At 42.2% G+C, this 15,608-nt stretch overlaps 2 protein-coding genes across 2 annotated transcripts in view; one reads left to right on the top strand and one right to left on the bottom strand.

Annotated features, from left to right (window-relative positions):
- The first annotated feature begins 3,604 nt into the window (after positions 1–3,604).
- Positions 3,605–7,249, top strand: RpL23 (ribosomal protein L23). Its single transcript, XM_067773643.1, has 4 exons — positions 3,605–3,675; positions 3,796–3,879; positions 3,934–4,061; positions 6,984–7,249. Exons 1-4 carry the CDS (start codon positions 3,663–3,665, stop codon positions 7,179–7,181), a joined length of 423 nt encoding a protein of 140 aa, XP_067629744.1. The 5' UTR covers positions 3,605–3,662; the 3' UTR covers positions 7,182–7,249.
- Positions 7,033–15,608, bottom strand: part of inaD (inactivation no afterpotential D) — a 120,567-nt gene continuing 111,991 nt past the window's right edge. Inside the window, exons 12-13 of the mRNA XM_067773642.1 lie at positions 13,771–13,910; positions 7,033–7,477 (exon numbers count right to left, since the gene is read on the bottom strand). Of these exons, the coding sequence (XP_067629743.1) occupies positions 7,289–7,477; positions 13,771–13,910 (329 nt within the window). The 3' untranslated portion in view covers positions 7,033–7,288. The remainder of the gene's footprint in view (positions 7,478–13,770; positions 13,911–15,608) is intronic.

Below are 15,608 nucleotides of genomic sequence, written 5' to 3'. Positions count from 1 at the left end.
CTTGGTATAAAAAATGAACGAAATCCGACTATGACCACGCCCACTTTTTCGATATCGAAAATTATGAAAAATGAAAAAAAATGCCATAATTCTATACCAAATACGAAAAAAGGGATGAAACATGGTAATTGGATTGGTTTATTGACGCGAAATATAACTTTAGAAAAAACTTTTGTAAAATGGTTGTGACACCTACCATATTAAATAGAAGAAAATGAAAAAGTTCTGCAGGGCGAAATAAAAAACCCTTGAAATCTTGGCAGGTATTACATATATAAATAAATTAGCGGTATCCAACAGATGATGTTCTGGGTCACCCTGATCCACATTTTGGTCGATATCTGGAAAACGCCTTCACATATACAACTACCACCACTCCCTTTTAAAACTCTCATTAATACCTTTAATTTGATACCAATATCGTACAAACACATTCTAGAGTCACCCCTGGTCCACCTTTATGGCGATATCTCGAAAAGGCGTCCACCTATAGAACTAAGCCCCACGCCCTTTAAAAATACTCATTAACACCTTTCATTTGATACCCATATCGTACAAACATATTCTAGGAAAATGAACCCCTGGTCCACCTTTATGGCGATATCTCGAAAAGGCGACCACCTATACAACTACCACCACTCCCTTTTAAAACCCTCATTAATACTTTTAATTTGATACCCATATCGTACAAACACATTCTAGAGTCACCCCTGGTCCACCTTTATGGCGATATTTCGAAACGGCGTCCACCTATAGAACTAAGGCCCACTCCCTTTTAAAATACTCATTAACACCTTTCGATTGATACCCATATTGTACAAACGCATTCTAGAGTCACCCCTGGTCCACCTTTATGGCGATATCTAGAAAAAGCGACCACCTATACAACTACCACCACTTCCTTTTAAAACCCTCATTAATACCTTTAATTTGATACCCATATCGTACAAACAAATTCTAGGGTCACTCCTGCTCCACCTTTATGGCGATATCTCGAAACGGCGTCCACCTATGGAACTAAGGATTACTCCCATTTAAAATACTCATTAACACCTTTCATTTGATACCCATATCGTACAAACAAATTCTAGAGTCAACCCTGATCCACCTTTATGGCGATATCCCTAAATGGCGTCCACCTATAGAACTATGGCCCACTCCCTCATAAAATACTCTTTAATGCCTTTCATTTGATACACATGTCATACAAACACATTCCAGGGTTTCCCTCGGTTCATTTTCCTACATGGTTATTTTCCCTTATGTTGTCACCATAGCTCTCAACTGAGTATGTAATGTTCGGTTACACCCGAACTTAACCTTCCTTACTTGTTTTGGATATACTTGCCATTGGCTAACTGATTCTTTCGAACGCAAGTCGGTAGCTCTAGCGTGCCTTCGTTTTAAAGGGACAAATTCGCATGACAAAATTAATGAAATCATCATGAATATCCACACAAAATTCGGTCTAAATTCGAATAACGTCAGAGCAACGGTGACAGATAATGGGTAAAATTTTGTAAAAGCCTTTAAGGCATTTGGCATCCCAAACAGTTTGGGTGATGAAATTTTGAAGTGCAGCGATTTTGTTAATTATATTTATGAAAACTGTCTCCCTAAACATATTAAATGTGCTACGCATACGCTTAATTTGATTGCATCCAACGATTTTATTAAAATTTTGAAAAAGTATCCCTCAGCGTATGCGAAGCACACTTTTGTAAGTATTGAATATTCCATTAGCTAGATCCTTGCACCCTCATTTAAATAATACAACCTATAATATTATATTTCTAGTTAATTTCGAAGTGCTCGAGCTTATGGACTAGAGTAAATAGGCCTAAAAGCCCCGAAAGGATCAAAACAATTCTTGGAGCTCAGTTAAAGTATCCTGTTGTTACTAGGTGGGACACCTTGTACGACTCCAAATGTTCTTTGTGGTCCCATAAGGACAAACTTAATACGCTTTGCAAAATTTTTGAAATTGAAAAATTTTATGAAAATGATTTTGTTTATATGGAGGAGTATATTCATTTGCTAGAACCATTAGCCGAAGCGGTAGATTTTTTGCAGGGAGATAAAGAAATGCTATGTGGTTACCTGTTGCCAACACTTGCCACATTTGTACAAAGTACAACAACTTAATTACAACAGATAAACTAACATATTTTTGGCAAATTGTGTCACCCTTGATGGAGGCTATCAGAGAACGCTTTAAAAACTTATTTGAACTTCAAGAAGGCGTTGATGAAGCCATAACTGCATCAGCTTTATACCCAGACGTAAAGCTCCAATGGGTACATACACTGGATCTTACATATGGAGACGCAAAGGTTTCAGAATTGAGCAAGAGGGTCAGAAGTATTCTTTCGATGGAGTGTTTAATCATATATTACGTTATATATTTTAAAGTTTTCCAAAAATCATATATGAAGCTGAAGCATCCGAAAGTTTGATAATCAATAAAGCCGAAAATGAATATTCCAATTATATTGCAGATCCCAGCACTAGTAAAGAAATGCTTTATAAGTATCCAGAGCTGAAAAAGTGCTCTATGAAATTTAATAATCCTTTGCCCTCATCAGCATCAGTAGAGAGATTGTTTTCAGCAGCAACTATATTGAATGCGCCGCGCCGTGGATCCCTTTCTGACGAAAATTTTGAAAAGCTTCTCTTAATGAAAGTTAATTCTTTTTAATATGGTTTTGCTGTTGATATATTCTAAACTTTGTTAATTTTTTATACGCGTTATAACAACTTTAATGTTATATACCCCTACATTTACCTCAAATTGCAATTACATTTGATTACTACATGAAATATTTGATGACGTGTTTAAATGCCGGGCGATTTTTTCTTTTTTATCATAATTAAATGGTTTTCATTGTGATACCTCAATCAACATTTACAAAATTGAGTATCTGGTATACAAATACACATTTTGCTTAGTACAGGAATCATCGTCTGGCCACAATGGCACAGCGTACATGAACTGTCAAAAATACACGCATGTTCATGCAAACGAACACGATGGGACGCAAGACGGAACATTCGATTAAAAAATTACATATTTGATCACATAGATTTATAACCTTTTAAAGAAAGCATTACTTTAACATACCTGTACAGCTACTGAAGTATAAAAATATCAACTCTGATATAAGAAAATTAGTACTGAATGGTAAAAAAGTGTGCATTCATTTTAAGTTTAAATGCAATAAAGGTGGGAATGGTTCCTACATTCCCACTCTATATTGAATTATATTTTACCATTCAATAACACACACACTTTAGCTTTGAGTTAAAGTATTTTAAACCATTCAGGAATGGAGATTTATAATATGCAACAAAAAAATCAAAAATTTTTAAAAGAATGCTGAAAGAATGCAGACTCAATTGATTCAATCTTCTTACAGCTCTACCACCCAGCGGCAGCAGCACTGCGCGGCACGGCCACGTTGATCAAAAAGGCTAGAAAGTGAAGCGCAGTGTAGTGCAGCACAATGTGGCCTTAGCTTAAGTCTGTTTTAAATCTGCCAGTTTGCTGTACCAATGTGCTTGATGGGTGCATTCGAAGTTTCAACTCTGACAGCTCTGACAGATGTTAGCTTTTATAAGTTTGTCATTCTTCCCTTTTACTTCCTTTTCTTACCGAGTAAGCAATGTCGAAAAGAGGTAAAAATAATCGCTTAAAATCGTGAAATGTATGAAAAATGCATGTGAAATAATAGTGAAAAGCATCAAAGACAAAACTTAGAAATATGTAATTAATAATATTTCTATCGTTATTTACAGGACGTGGTGGTACTGCGGGAGGCAAATTCCGCATCTCGCTGGGTTTGCCTGTGGGTGCTGTTATGAACTGTGCAGATAATACAGGTAAATGTATAAGTTACTTGCTGAGATAATTTTGCAAAAAATGATATAATCTAGGTGCAAAGAATTTGTACGTTATTGCTGTACATGGTATTCGTGGTCGTTTGAATCGTCTGCCAGCTGCTGGAGTTGGTGACATGTTTGTCGCTACTGTGAAAAAAGGCAAACCTGAACTGAGGAAAAAGGTAAATATAGGTATAATGGAACTACTGCTTTGAAGTTTATAGCGGAAGCATATAATGTCCTTAGAGGGTGGATGCCCAAATATGGGACAAGTTCTATTTTGATTTGGCACCATCCCTTTGCAACTTTCACGCCCGAGGGGCTTCTCAGTCCCAATATGTTCCATATTAGCATCCTTACTAACGTTTCCAAAACGAAAATGTGGGCTAATACTATATTTCTGATTACCGAATGGTAGTTATTCTTGCAAAAACATGCGTTTTGATCGTTTCGTAAAGTTAAAAGTTTGCATGTGGAAACATTTTGGATTGCGCAGCCGGTGTTAAACCCACACATGGTCGTTTATTTTTTAGGCGCGACCCAAGGCCTTCAGTTCAGAAAGGTATTTTGCGCCAAAATATTATGAATGCAATACCTGGATTTGGTGCATTTTTTCGGTTCTTTGTTGATATCTCTTAATAGAAGTCAACATTTTTATTTCCGCTTGTGGATTTTGAAACGTGATTTTTATCAATTGTGAATTATATGAATTTTCCTTTTTGTTGTTTCGCCAAGATTCTTGCAATATTGCGCGGTAAAAAAAAAAAATTATGACATTCTGGGAAGCAAAGTTTGAAATTTTATTTCCCTGGGTAAGATTATTTTGGGTAAAAGTCCAGAACAAGGTATTGACTTCGAAACAATAATAAGTAAATTTTGTCTGTGTCTGGAGATATTTCCAGTTGAAGTTGGAAACTATCATGTGGTTGTTGTAATGTTGTGGATTGAAAAATTTGTGTACAAAGAGTAAGGAGTTAATTTTGATCCCACCCCATTGGTGGACCGGCCAGGGTCATGTTTTTATAATAGAAAAAAAACGTTTTTTTGAACACTGTATAAGTGGCCCTGGTATCCCTGCCAGCAATTTTTGATCATCAAGAAGTAACTACTAATTCAGTACGCTTTGCACTTACTAGGGCTATATAAATTCATTTAAAAACAAAAAAAGTACTTAACCGAAATTCTTTCTTCCAAGCAGATATTTAGGCGATAGTTAACTGTAACGGTTTGCATTTCCCTTTATTTCAATAATTTTTCCTAACTATTTTTTTAATTAAATGTTTTTTTCTCTTCACTTGAATAACAACTTTATTGTGGTGAATGGTCAAAACAGTAATTTTTTTCAAACAATTAAGAAGTTGAGCAAAACAAAAAATCTCCAAACTATTTCGCAAGAGTAAACTTTCGTACTTTTATATATGGCGCACGAATTCATTCATATTTTTGGATTATTTTATTTAAACGAGCGCCACCAGCTCATACGGCTGCTCGTACCCATAACTACAATCTCCCTAGCAGAGTTTAGTTTAGTTTATTCGGTCTATGATCAATGATCTTACAGACTATGCTTATGCTTGCCTGGAGCAAACGGCTATTTTGGCAGGTGCCGGATTTCGTCATAGTGCTTATGGATGGTACTATATCGGCCAAGGCATGATCCTTTAAACGTGACACACTAGCAAGAGCATGACCGTCTGAGATAAATCCTTTCCGAAATATGCAGCAGAACCACAGCATGGGACCGGGGTTAGATTCAATACCTTTACGGAGGAGGAGGGTATGGCGCAATCCAGCTGCTCCGAGGATGACAACAGTTTGTGCGAGCAAGGCATAAACAAGCATGAGCAACTGGAGAACTCCTTGTTTCCAGTGGTTGCTGATTGATAAGTTTACACCGCGCAAGATAAGAGGATATTGGATCAATAAAATTACCAAAGCGGACAAACTTTTTTTCAACCCTTTCTAATTTCGTTGAGTGACAGCTGTAACGCACTAAAGAAATATATAGAGATTTTCTGGTATAGGGATCCTCCAAATCTTTTGCATACCTACCAAGGAAAGCAAGATTACTATAAGCCCTTGGAAGCACATAACAGATGTGCTGTATAGAAGAGAAGTTTGTGTCGAAAACAACCCCTAAATTAGCATACTCATTAACTGAGACCACAGGGCCGCCTAAATTATTATAGGAAGATGAATGAAAGCTAGCGGACTTAAATAATGATATAAAGCAGCATATTTTAATATTTAAATTTTGGCCTTCCACCAATCAGCAATCGGTCTTCAGAAGTGCAGAATCAGATGGGCCATTAATTTTGCGACAAAGCTCAAGTTCATTAGCATATGTGACCCGGTCTATGAAAAGGTGGCTTATGACTCAAAAAAGAAATTGCGAGAAACAGCTGTTAACAAAACTAAATCGTTCCCGAAATGGTCGGGCTAGTACCTTAATGATGCTTGTTACCGGAACGTACCAGATCTGCATCCGGCAATGGACTATCAACATCGATAAGAACGTAATCAACACACAGATAATTTGCGGATTGAATGAAAAAGCCCCAGTCAACAACGGTACGTTACTGCAAGACTTGGAAGGATTCTCCCTTCCTCCAAGTCTCAAAAGGTGTACCGCAAAATATCTTTCTGGTCGGCTGACGTCGGTGCAATTCAGCAAAGTAACTTCTAAACCCAGAAGAATTAAACAAGCGGTACCACAGGGTGGTATCCTATCCCCGCTTTTGCTTAACTTCTACATACCGAAGCTCCATTCGCCACCAGAGAACTGCTCGCAGAACCGCTACGGGCTGTCTTATGTCCCCAAACCAAAAAAGAGATATAAGGAGAATTTTCCAACTCTAGACACTTTAGTATTAGCCAACACGCTGAACCTTTACCTGGTACGAGTTTTGTATCTTGAGGTCTAAGTGTAAATTGGTCGGCAGTTTAGAGGTACCTTGTTAATGTAGAGATAATAGCAAATGGGAAATTTTTCATCTGAGACATTTGGCGCAATTTTTCAATTATGCTACTTATTTCTTGCTTCGGTAGTGTTAATAACTAAAGCGTAAACTGAAAATAATTGTTTTTCTATGTTTATTTTTAAGGTCATGCCGGCTGTAGTAATCCGACAACGAAAACCATTCAGAAGGAGGGATGGTATTTTCCTATACTTTGAAGATAATGCAGGGGTAATAGTGAACAATAAAGGTGAAATGAAAGGTTCAGCCATTACTGGGCCTGTGGCTAAAGAATGTGCTGACTTGTGGCCTCGTATTGCATCTAATGCCAGTTCAATCGCCTAATTATACATATAAAACTAATAAAAATATAATAAATACTACATGTTTTATTTATTTAAATTAAGTTTAAATGTTATGTTTTCTTTTTACAAAGTATTACAATTATTGATCTATTTGGACGCATCGGTGCGACAGGTAGGTTTGGGTCTCGTAATTTCCATAGATATCTTGCCATTTGCTCCTTTAAACAACGCATAACAAATCTCAAAAGTGCAACCTTCTAAGGCATCGCCATTAAATTTGGTTATGATATATCCACGTTGTAGTTTATTATCTATTTCTGGGTAACCCGAAGATACCTGCAGGGATATGTTGTAAAATGGTTATATATACACACACAAATTAATAAAAACCGCTTACAATTTCGGAAATTGTGCAACCGCGTTCTTTTGGAGCCAATGAAAGTCTTAAATCTTTTCCAGGCTTTTTCACGAATTCCACATTGCATTTTTCTACTTCTAATGGGTCGGCACGAAAGCCTTGGAATGTTACAACCTTTTTGTAGCATGTATGAAATATTTGGTGAACCTTCAATGCGTTGCTTCCACATTACAATTAAAGAGATGGTTGGTGTCATGTGGGGACACATTGCAAGCGGGGCATACATTTTGTATGTCGGGGTTGATTCTGGATAGGTAAGAGTTTAACCTGTTACAGTATCCAGAACGAAGTTGAGCAAGAGTGACACGCGTTTCCCTGGGGAGTATGCGTTCCTCTTCTGCGAGTTGTGGATATTTTTCTTTAAGTACTGGATTCACCGGGCAATTCCCGGCATAAAGGTCCTACGCCTGCTTATGGAGTTCACCAAGGACCTGCTTGTGTTTTTTCGCTTCATACGGCTGGGTTCTCAGGTGCCGTATTTCCTCAAAATGCTTACGGAGGTGACCCCTCAAGCCCCTAGACGGTGCTGGTTCATCAATCAGATGTCTGTTGGGATGCTCAGGTTTCTGGGTATTCAACAGGAACTGTTTGGTCAGCATCTCATTTCTCTCCCTGATGGGGAGTATTCTCGCCTCATTATGTAGATGGTGTTCTGGGGACATAAGAAGACAGCCCGTGGCAATTCTGAGAGCAGTATTTTGGCAGGCCTGTAGTTTGTTCCAGTGGGTAATTTTTAGGCTTGGCGACCATATGGGTGACGCGTAGCACGTAATCGGCTGGCTAATTGCTTTGTATGTAGTCATGAGCGTTTCTTTATCTTTTCCCCAGGTACTGCCAGCGAGGGATTTGAGAATTTTGTTACGGCTCTGAATACTCGGAACAATTACGGCTGCGTGCTCACCAAAATGTAGATCTTAATCAAACTTCACACCCAAGATTTTGGGGTGTAGGACAGTCGGTAGCGTAGTGCCATCGACGTGGATGTTCAAAATGGTCGACATTTGGGACGTCCATGTAGTAAATAAGGTCGCGGAAGATTTAGTCGGTGACAATGCCAGGTTTCGCGAAGCGAAAAAACTGGAGAGATGAGGGAGGTAGCCGTTTATTTTATTGCATAGCGCATCGATCTTTGGGCCTGGGCCTGTGGCCATTATTGTGCAGTCATCGGCCTCGGAAACGATTGTGACTCCTTCAACATCTACATCCCTCCTGCCACCTGTTGCCCCAGTGGATACCGCCCTAATATCAGAGCCTTACTCACTGGCAACAATCGCATTATCTTAGGTGATTTCAATGCCCATCATGATCTATGGCATTCAAACTTGCGGGCGGACAGTAGGGGTGAGATGTTGGCGGATCAAATAGAAGAAACGACGTTCTGCACAATAAACGGAGACGCCCCCACACGTATGGTAGGAAGCTGTCACAGTTCGCCAGATATCTCAATCGTGAGCGCAGAACTCGTAAACTGCGTCAACTGGCAGCCGATGGTAACATTGGCATCCGACCACCTGCCCATACTTATTTCGCTCGAGCGTACCGCCGACTTCATCGTCACCGAAAAACGCACTTTCATCAACTTCAAAAAAGGAAAGTGGGAAGAATATAAATCTTTTACAGACAACCGCTTTGCTGCCCTCCCTATCCCGACTGATGCCCGCCAAGGGGAGCGTGCCTTCCGTAAGGTCATTGAATCCGCCTCGGCACGTTTCATTCCCGCCGGGAGAATTCCCGAAATCCGGCCCACTTCCCGGCGGAGGCCGCAAACTTAGCGAGAGAACGTGACCTTATAAGACAGCTTGATCCAGGCGACCCCCAAATAAGGGATATAAACCAACGCATCAGATCGCTTGTGGACGAACACAAGCGGGCGAAATGGGAGGATCACCTAAGAGGTTGTAACCTCTCTACCGGTGTGGGAAAACTTTGGTCCACCGTAAAGTCCCTATCGAATCCGACTAAGCACAAAGACAAAATTTCCATCGCCTTTGGCGACAAAGTGCTGTCGGGTGCGAAGAAATGCGCTAGCGCTTTCTGCCGAAAATATATAATGCATCCTACGGTCGACAAAGATAGACGGAGAGCCAATAGACACGCACATAAACACAAATTCAGCGCGTCACCAATCACCATCACCGCTAAAGAGGTTGAGGACGCCATTGGTCGCGCTAAACCATCCAAAGCAGTGGGCCCATACGGCATCGCCATGCCGATGCTTAAAAGCCTAGGGAAAGAGGGTTTCAAATATTTAGCGCATGTCTTCAACCTGTCTCTTTCCACCTTTGTCATACCCGAGAAATGGAAAATGGCCAAGGTGTTCCCGCTACTAAAGCCTGGGAAACCAGCTAATAGGTGAGTCGTATCGTCCGATATCTCTCCTATCGCCAGTGGCAAAGACGCTTGAAGCCATTTTGCTCCCTTATTTCCAAGCAAATTTTCAGCTAGCCTCTCATCAGCATGGCTTCAGAAAACTCCATAGCACTACCACCGCGCTAAATGCCATTAGCACCCAGATAAATTGCGGTTTAAATCAATACCCCCACCATAGAACAGTACTCGTAGCGCTAGACCTATCAAAAGCTTTTGATACGCTCAACCATGGCTCGTTACTGCAAGACCTGGAAGGGTCTACACTTCCCCCATGTCTTAAAAGGTGGACCGCAAATTATCTGGGTGGTCGGCAGGCATCGGTGCAATTTAGAAACGAAACATCAAAACCAAGGAGAATTAAACAAGGGGTGCCACAGGGTGGTGTCCTATCCCCACTTTTGTTTAATTTTTACATATCTAAGCTACCTTCACCACCGGAAGGAGTCACAATAGTTTCCTACGCCGATGACTGCACAATAATGGCCACAGGCCCAGGCCGAAAGATCGATGCGCTATGTAATAAAATAAACGGCTACCTCCCTGATCTCTCCATTTTTTCGCCTCGCGAAACCTGGCATTATCACCGACTAAATCTTCCGCGACCTTATTTACAACATGGACGTCCCAAATGTCGAGAATTTTGAACATCCACGTCGATGGCACTACGCTACCGACTGTCTTACACCCCAAAATCTTGGGTGTGACGTTTGATCCGGATCTACAAAATACTGCTCTCAGAATCGCCACGGGATGTCTTCTTATGTCCCCAGAACACCATCTGCATAATGAGGCGAGAATACTCCCCATCAGGGAGAGAAATGAGATGCTGACCAAACAGTTGCTGTTGAATACCCAGAAGCCTGAGCATCCCAACAGACATCTGATTGACGAACCAGCACCGCCTAGGGGCTTAAGGAGTCATCTCTGTAAGCATTTTGAGGAAATACGTCACATGAGTATGAAGTGGAAAAACACAAGCAGGTCCTTGGTGAACTCTATAAACAGGCGTCGGACCTTTATGCCGTGAATTGCCCGGTGAATCCAGTACTTAAAGAAAAGTATCCAAAACTCGCGGAAAAGGAACGCATACTCCCCAGGGAAACGCGTGTCACTCTTGCTCAACTTCGTTCTGGATACTGCAACAGGTTAAACTCTTACCTATCCAGAATCAACGCCGACATACAAAATGTATGCCCCGCTTGCAATGTGTCCCCACATGACACCAACCATCTCTTTAATTGTAATGTGGAACCAACGCCTCTAACACCCCTTTCCTTATGGTCCACCCATGTTGAAACGGCAAGTTTCCTTGGACTCCCGTTAGAGGATATTGATGGCAATTTGTGATCGGTCGCGGCTATTAGGTGGAGCGAAGCATTGCTACAACAACAACACCTCCTTCCGGTGGTGAAGGTAGCTTAGATATGTAGAAATTAAACAAAAGTGGGGATAGGACACCACCCTGTGGCACCCCTTGTTTATTTCTCCTTGGTTTTGATGTTTCGTTTCTAAATTGCACCGATGCCTGCCGACCACCCAGATAATTTGCAGTCCACCTTTTAAGACATGGGGGAAGGGTAGACCCTTCCAGGTCTTGCAGTAACGAGCAATGGTTGACCGTATCAAAAGCTTTTGATAGGTCTAGCGCTACGAGTACTGTTTTATGGTGGGGGTATTGATATAAACCGCAATTTATCTGGGTGCTAATGGCATTTAGCGCGGTGGTAGTGCTATGGAGTTTTCTGAAGCCATGCTGATAAGAGGCTAGCTGCAAATTTGCTTGGAAATAAGGGAGCAAAATGGCTTCAAGCGTCTTTGCTACTGGCGATAGGAGAGATATCGGACGATACGACTCACCTATGTTAGCTGGTTTCCCAGGCTTTAGTAGCGGGACCACCTTGGCCATTTTCCATTTCTCGGGTATGACAAAGGTAGAAAGAGACAGGTTGAAGACATGCGCTAAATATTTGAAGCCCTCTTTCCCTAGGCTTTTAAGCATCGGCATGGCTATGCTTTGGATGGTTTAGCGCCAATGGCGTCCTCAACCTCTTTAGCGGTGAGGGTGATTGGTGACGCGCTGAAATTGTGTTTATGCGCGTGTCTATTGGCTCTCCGTCTATCTTTGTCGACCGTAGGATGCATTATATATTGTTGGCAGAAAGCGCTCGCGCATTTTTTTGCATCCGACAGCACTTTGTCGCCAAAGGCGATGGAAATTTTGTCTTTGTGCTTAGTCGGATTCGATAGGGACTTTACGGTGGACCAAAGTTTAGCCACACCGGTAGAGAGGTTACGACCTCTTAGGTGCTCCTCCCATTTAGCCCGCTTGTGTTCGTCAACAAGCAATCTGACGCGTTGGTTTATATCCCTTATTTGGGGGTCGCCTGGATCAAGCTGTCTTATAAGGTCACGTTCTCTCGCTAAGTTTGCGGCCTCCGCCGGGAAGTGGGGCCGGATTTCGGGAATTCTCCTGGCGGGAATGAAACGTGCCGAGGCGGATTCAATGACCTTACGGAAGGCATGCTCCCCTTGGCGGGCATCAGTCGGGATAGGGAGGGCAGCAAAGCGGTTGTCTGTAAAAGATTTATATTCTTCCCACTTTCCTTTTTTGAAGTTGATGAAAGTGCGTTTTTCGGTGACGATGAAGTCGGCGGTACGCTCGAGCGAAATAAGTATGGGCAAGTGGTCGGATGCCAATGTTACCATCGGCTGCCAGTTGACGCAGTTTACGAGTTCTGCGCTCACGATTGAGATATCTGGCGAACTGTGACAGCTTCCTACCATACGTGTGGGGGCGTCTCCGTTTATTGTGCAGAACGTCGTTTCTTCTATTTGATCCGCCAACATCTCACCCCTACTGTCCGCCCGCAAGTTTGAATGTCATAGATCATGATGGGCATTGAAATCGCCTAAGATAGTGCGATTGTTGCCAGTGAGTAAGGCTCTGATATTAGGGCGGTATCCACTGGGGCAACAGGTGGCAGGAGGGATGTAGATGTTGTTGATTTCTAAGTTTGCATCGCCTGACCGGACAGATAGGCCTTGTCGTTCTAAGACATTGTCCCTGCGGTCGATGCCAGGATCAAATATATAGTATTGCACAGAGTGGTGTATGATAAACGCGAGGCCGCCTCCATTTCCGCTCTCGCGGTCTTTCCTGTGGACATTATAACCAGAGCAGGTCTGCAATGCAGATCTTGCTGTGAGTTTAGTCTCTTGAATCGCAGCAATGCGGATGTTGTGCCGCTTCATGAAATCGACTATCTCCGTAATCTTCCCAGTTAGTCCATTACAGTTTAACTGCAGAATTCTGAAGTGCATAAGGGAAGACGCCGCCATTCTGGGGGTAAGAGACAGGTGACTACGCCTGGGTTGTGGAAGGCCAGGACGCAATTGCTGTTGTGGCCCTGGGACTGGGCGTCCTTGGGCAAACATTGGGGTACCAGGATGATTTGGGTTTGCAACCTGGCAACATGGCGCGATGCAACCCGTTGGGGGGTTGCCGTCGCGGAGACCAGAACATCTAGGAAAGTGGCACCACCCAAGGCAGGAGCTGCATTGGGCGGATGTCGCAAACCTATATATTCTGTGCTGGCAAACGGTGTAAACGGAGGTAGGGACTAAGAGTCTGTTTCCCTGACCTACACGGTAGTCATTTCGCTACAGTTTATTGGTCGACTGTTAACTTCGACGATATGATCGAAAATATTTAGACGTTTGTCCGCTGCCAGTGCTCCTGGATATATGTGTGTAATGACGCATCTAGTCTTAAATTTATATTCAATGCAATAAATACTTGAGCCCACCCGCATTATTAAATTGTTTTGTGTTATTTTCCTACCTTTACTTGATTGTTTTTACCTCCGACCACTATAACACCCAATGGTTTCTTTTCGACTTTAACCTCAATAAGGATTTTCTTGTTGATTTTGGTTTCAGCTATGGAGGTGTCCTGTGGCTTTTCAGCTTCAGCTCTTGCCTCTGAATAGAAAATAAAACATTTTCTTTTTTAAAACTGTTGGGAAATTCACAAGAGTATCGTATTCATGTAAAATTATAAGATTTGAGTTGCAACCTATTGGTCTATTGTGCCCCCATTCTCTTTACAACACCTCATCCAGGCCGAGTTCTCTGAGAAAATCCAGAATGGTTCTCGGCTTCAGGAAGTTTATGTGACAACTTTCTAATTTCGGTCATCCTAGGATCCTAAGTCTTCCTCTCGCGACTGCATCGCATTCCATCAGGATGTGTTCTGCAGTCTCATCGCGAACGCAGAATCGACAGAGGCTACTAGACGATATGCCCAGTTTATGCATATGGCTATTTAGCCTGCAGTGACCTGTGAGTATGCCTTTTAAAATTCTAAAGCTACTTTTTGGGAGGTTAATCATAGCTTTATATCGCTTTGAGTTGTACACTCATATTAGTGCCTTCGCCTGCCGAAGTCCTGGACTGGATGTTTGATCTCTCCAGTTTTTTCGCCTCGCGAAACCTGGCATTATCACCGACTAAATCTTCCGCGACCTTATTTACAACATGGACGTCCCAAATGTCGACCATTTTGAACATCCACGTCGATGGCACTACGTTACCGACTGTCCTACACCCCAAAATCTTGGGTGTGACGTTTGATCAGGATCTACATTTTGGTGAGCACACAGCCGCAATTGTTCCGAGAAGTCAGAGCCGTAACAAAATCCTCAAATCCCTCGCTGGCAGTACCTGGGGAAAAGATAAAGAAACGCTCATGACTACATACAAAGCAATTAGCCAGCCGATTACGTGCTACGCGTCACCCATATGGTCGCCAAGCCTAAAAATTACCCACTGGAAGAACCTACAGGCTTGCCAAAATACGGCTCTCAGAATTGCCACGGGCTGTCTTCTTATGTCCCCAGAACACCATCTGCATAATGAGGCGAGAATACTCCCCATCAGGGAGAGAAATGAGATGCTGACCAAACAGTTCCTGTTGAATACCCAGAAACCTGAGCATCCCAACAGACATCTGATTGCTGAACCAGCACCGCCTAGGGGCTTAAGGAGACATCTCCGTAAGCCTTTTGAGGAAATACGGCACCTGAGAACCCAGCCGTATGAAGCGAAAAAACACAAGCAGGTCCTTGGTGAACTCCACAAACAGGCATCGGACCTTTATGCCGGGAATTGCCCGGTGAATCCAGTACTCAAAGAAAAGTATCCAAAACTCGCGGAAGAGGAACGCATACTGCCCAGGGAAACGAGTGTCACTCTTGCTCAACTTCGTTCTGGATACTGTAACAGGTTAAACTCTTACCTATCCAGAATCAACCCCGACATACAAGATGTATGCCCCGCTGGCAATGTGTCCCCACATTACACCAACCATCTCTTTAATTGTAATGTGGAACCAACGCCTCTAACACCCCTTTCCCTATGGTCCACCCCTGTTGAAACAGCAAGTTTCCTTGGACTCCCGTTAGAGGATATTGATGACATATTGTCTACATATTGTCACGAATATTAGCAAAATTAAGGAGTGCTGCCGTCTCTAAGCCGATGCTAAGTAGTGACGTGAATGCACATCAATAATTCAATCATTATGTATCTACATAAACGAAACAATAACTGCGTCTACATGTATGTACCATGTACGTATACGAGCAGCGGAGAGTCAATGCACTAACACATGCATATATC

The sequence above is a fragment of the Eurosta solidaginis genome, chromosome 3 (assembly GCF_040869045.1).
Source record: "Eurosta solidaginis isolate ZX-2024a chromosome 3, ASM4086904v1, whole genome shotgun sequence".
NCBI classification, from domain to species: domain Eukaryota; kingdom Metazoa; phylum Arthropoda; class Insecta; order Diptera; family Tephritidae; genus Eurosta; species Eurosta solidaginis.
This window is presented reverse-complemented; position numbering and strand designations above follow the sequence as displayed.

Coding starts and splice junctions, on each gene's coding strand:
- RpL23 (XM_067773643.1), top strand. Junction 3,880..3,933: donor GAACTGTGCAGATAATACAG/GTAAATGTATAA, acceptor GATATAATCTAG/GTGCAAAGAATTTGTACGTT. Junction 4,062..6,983: donor AACCTGAACTGAGGAAAAAG/GTAAATATAGGT, acceptor TTTATTTTTAAG/GTCATGCCGGCTGTAGTAAT.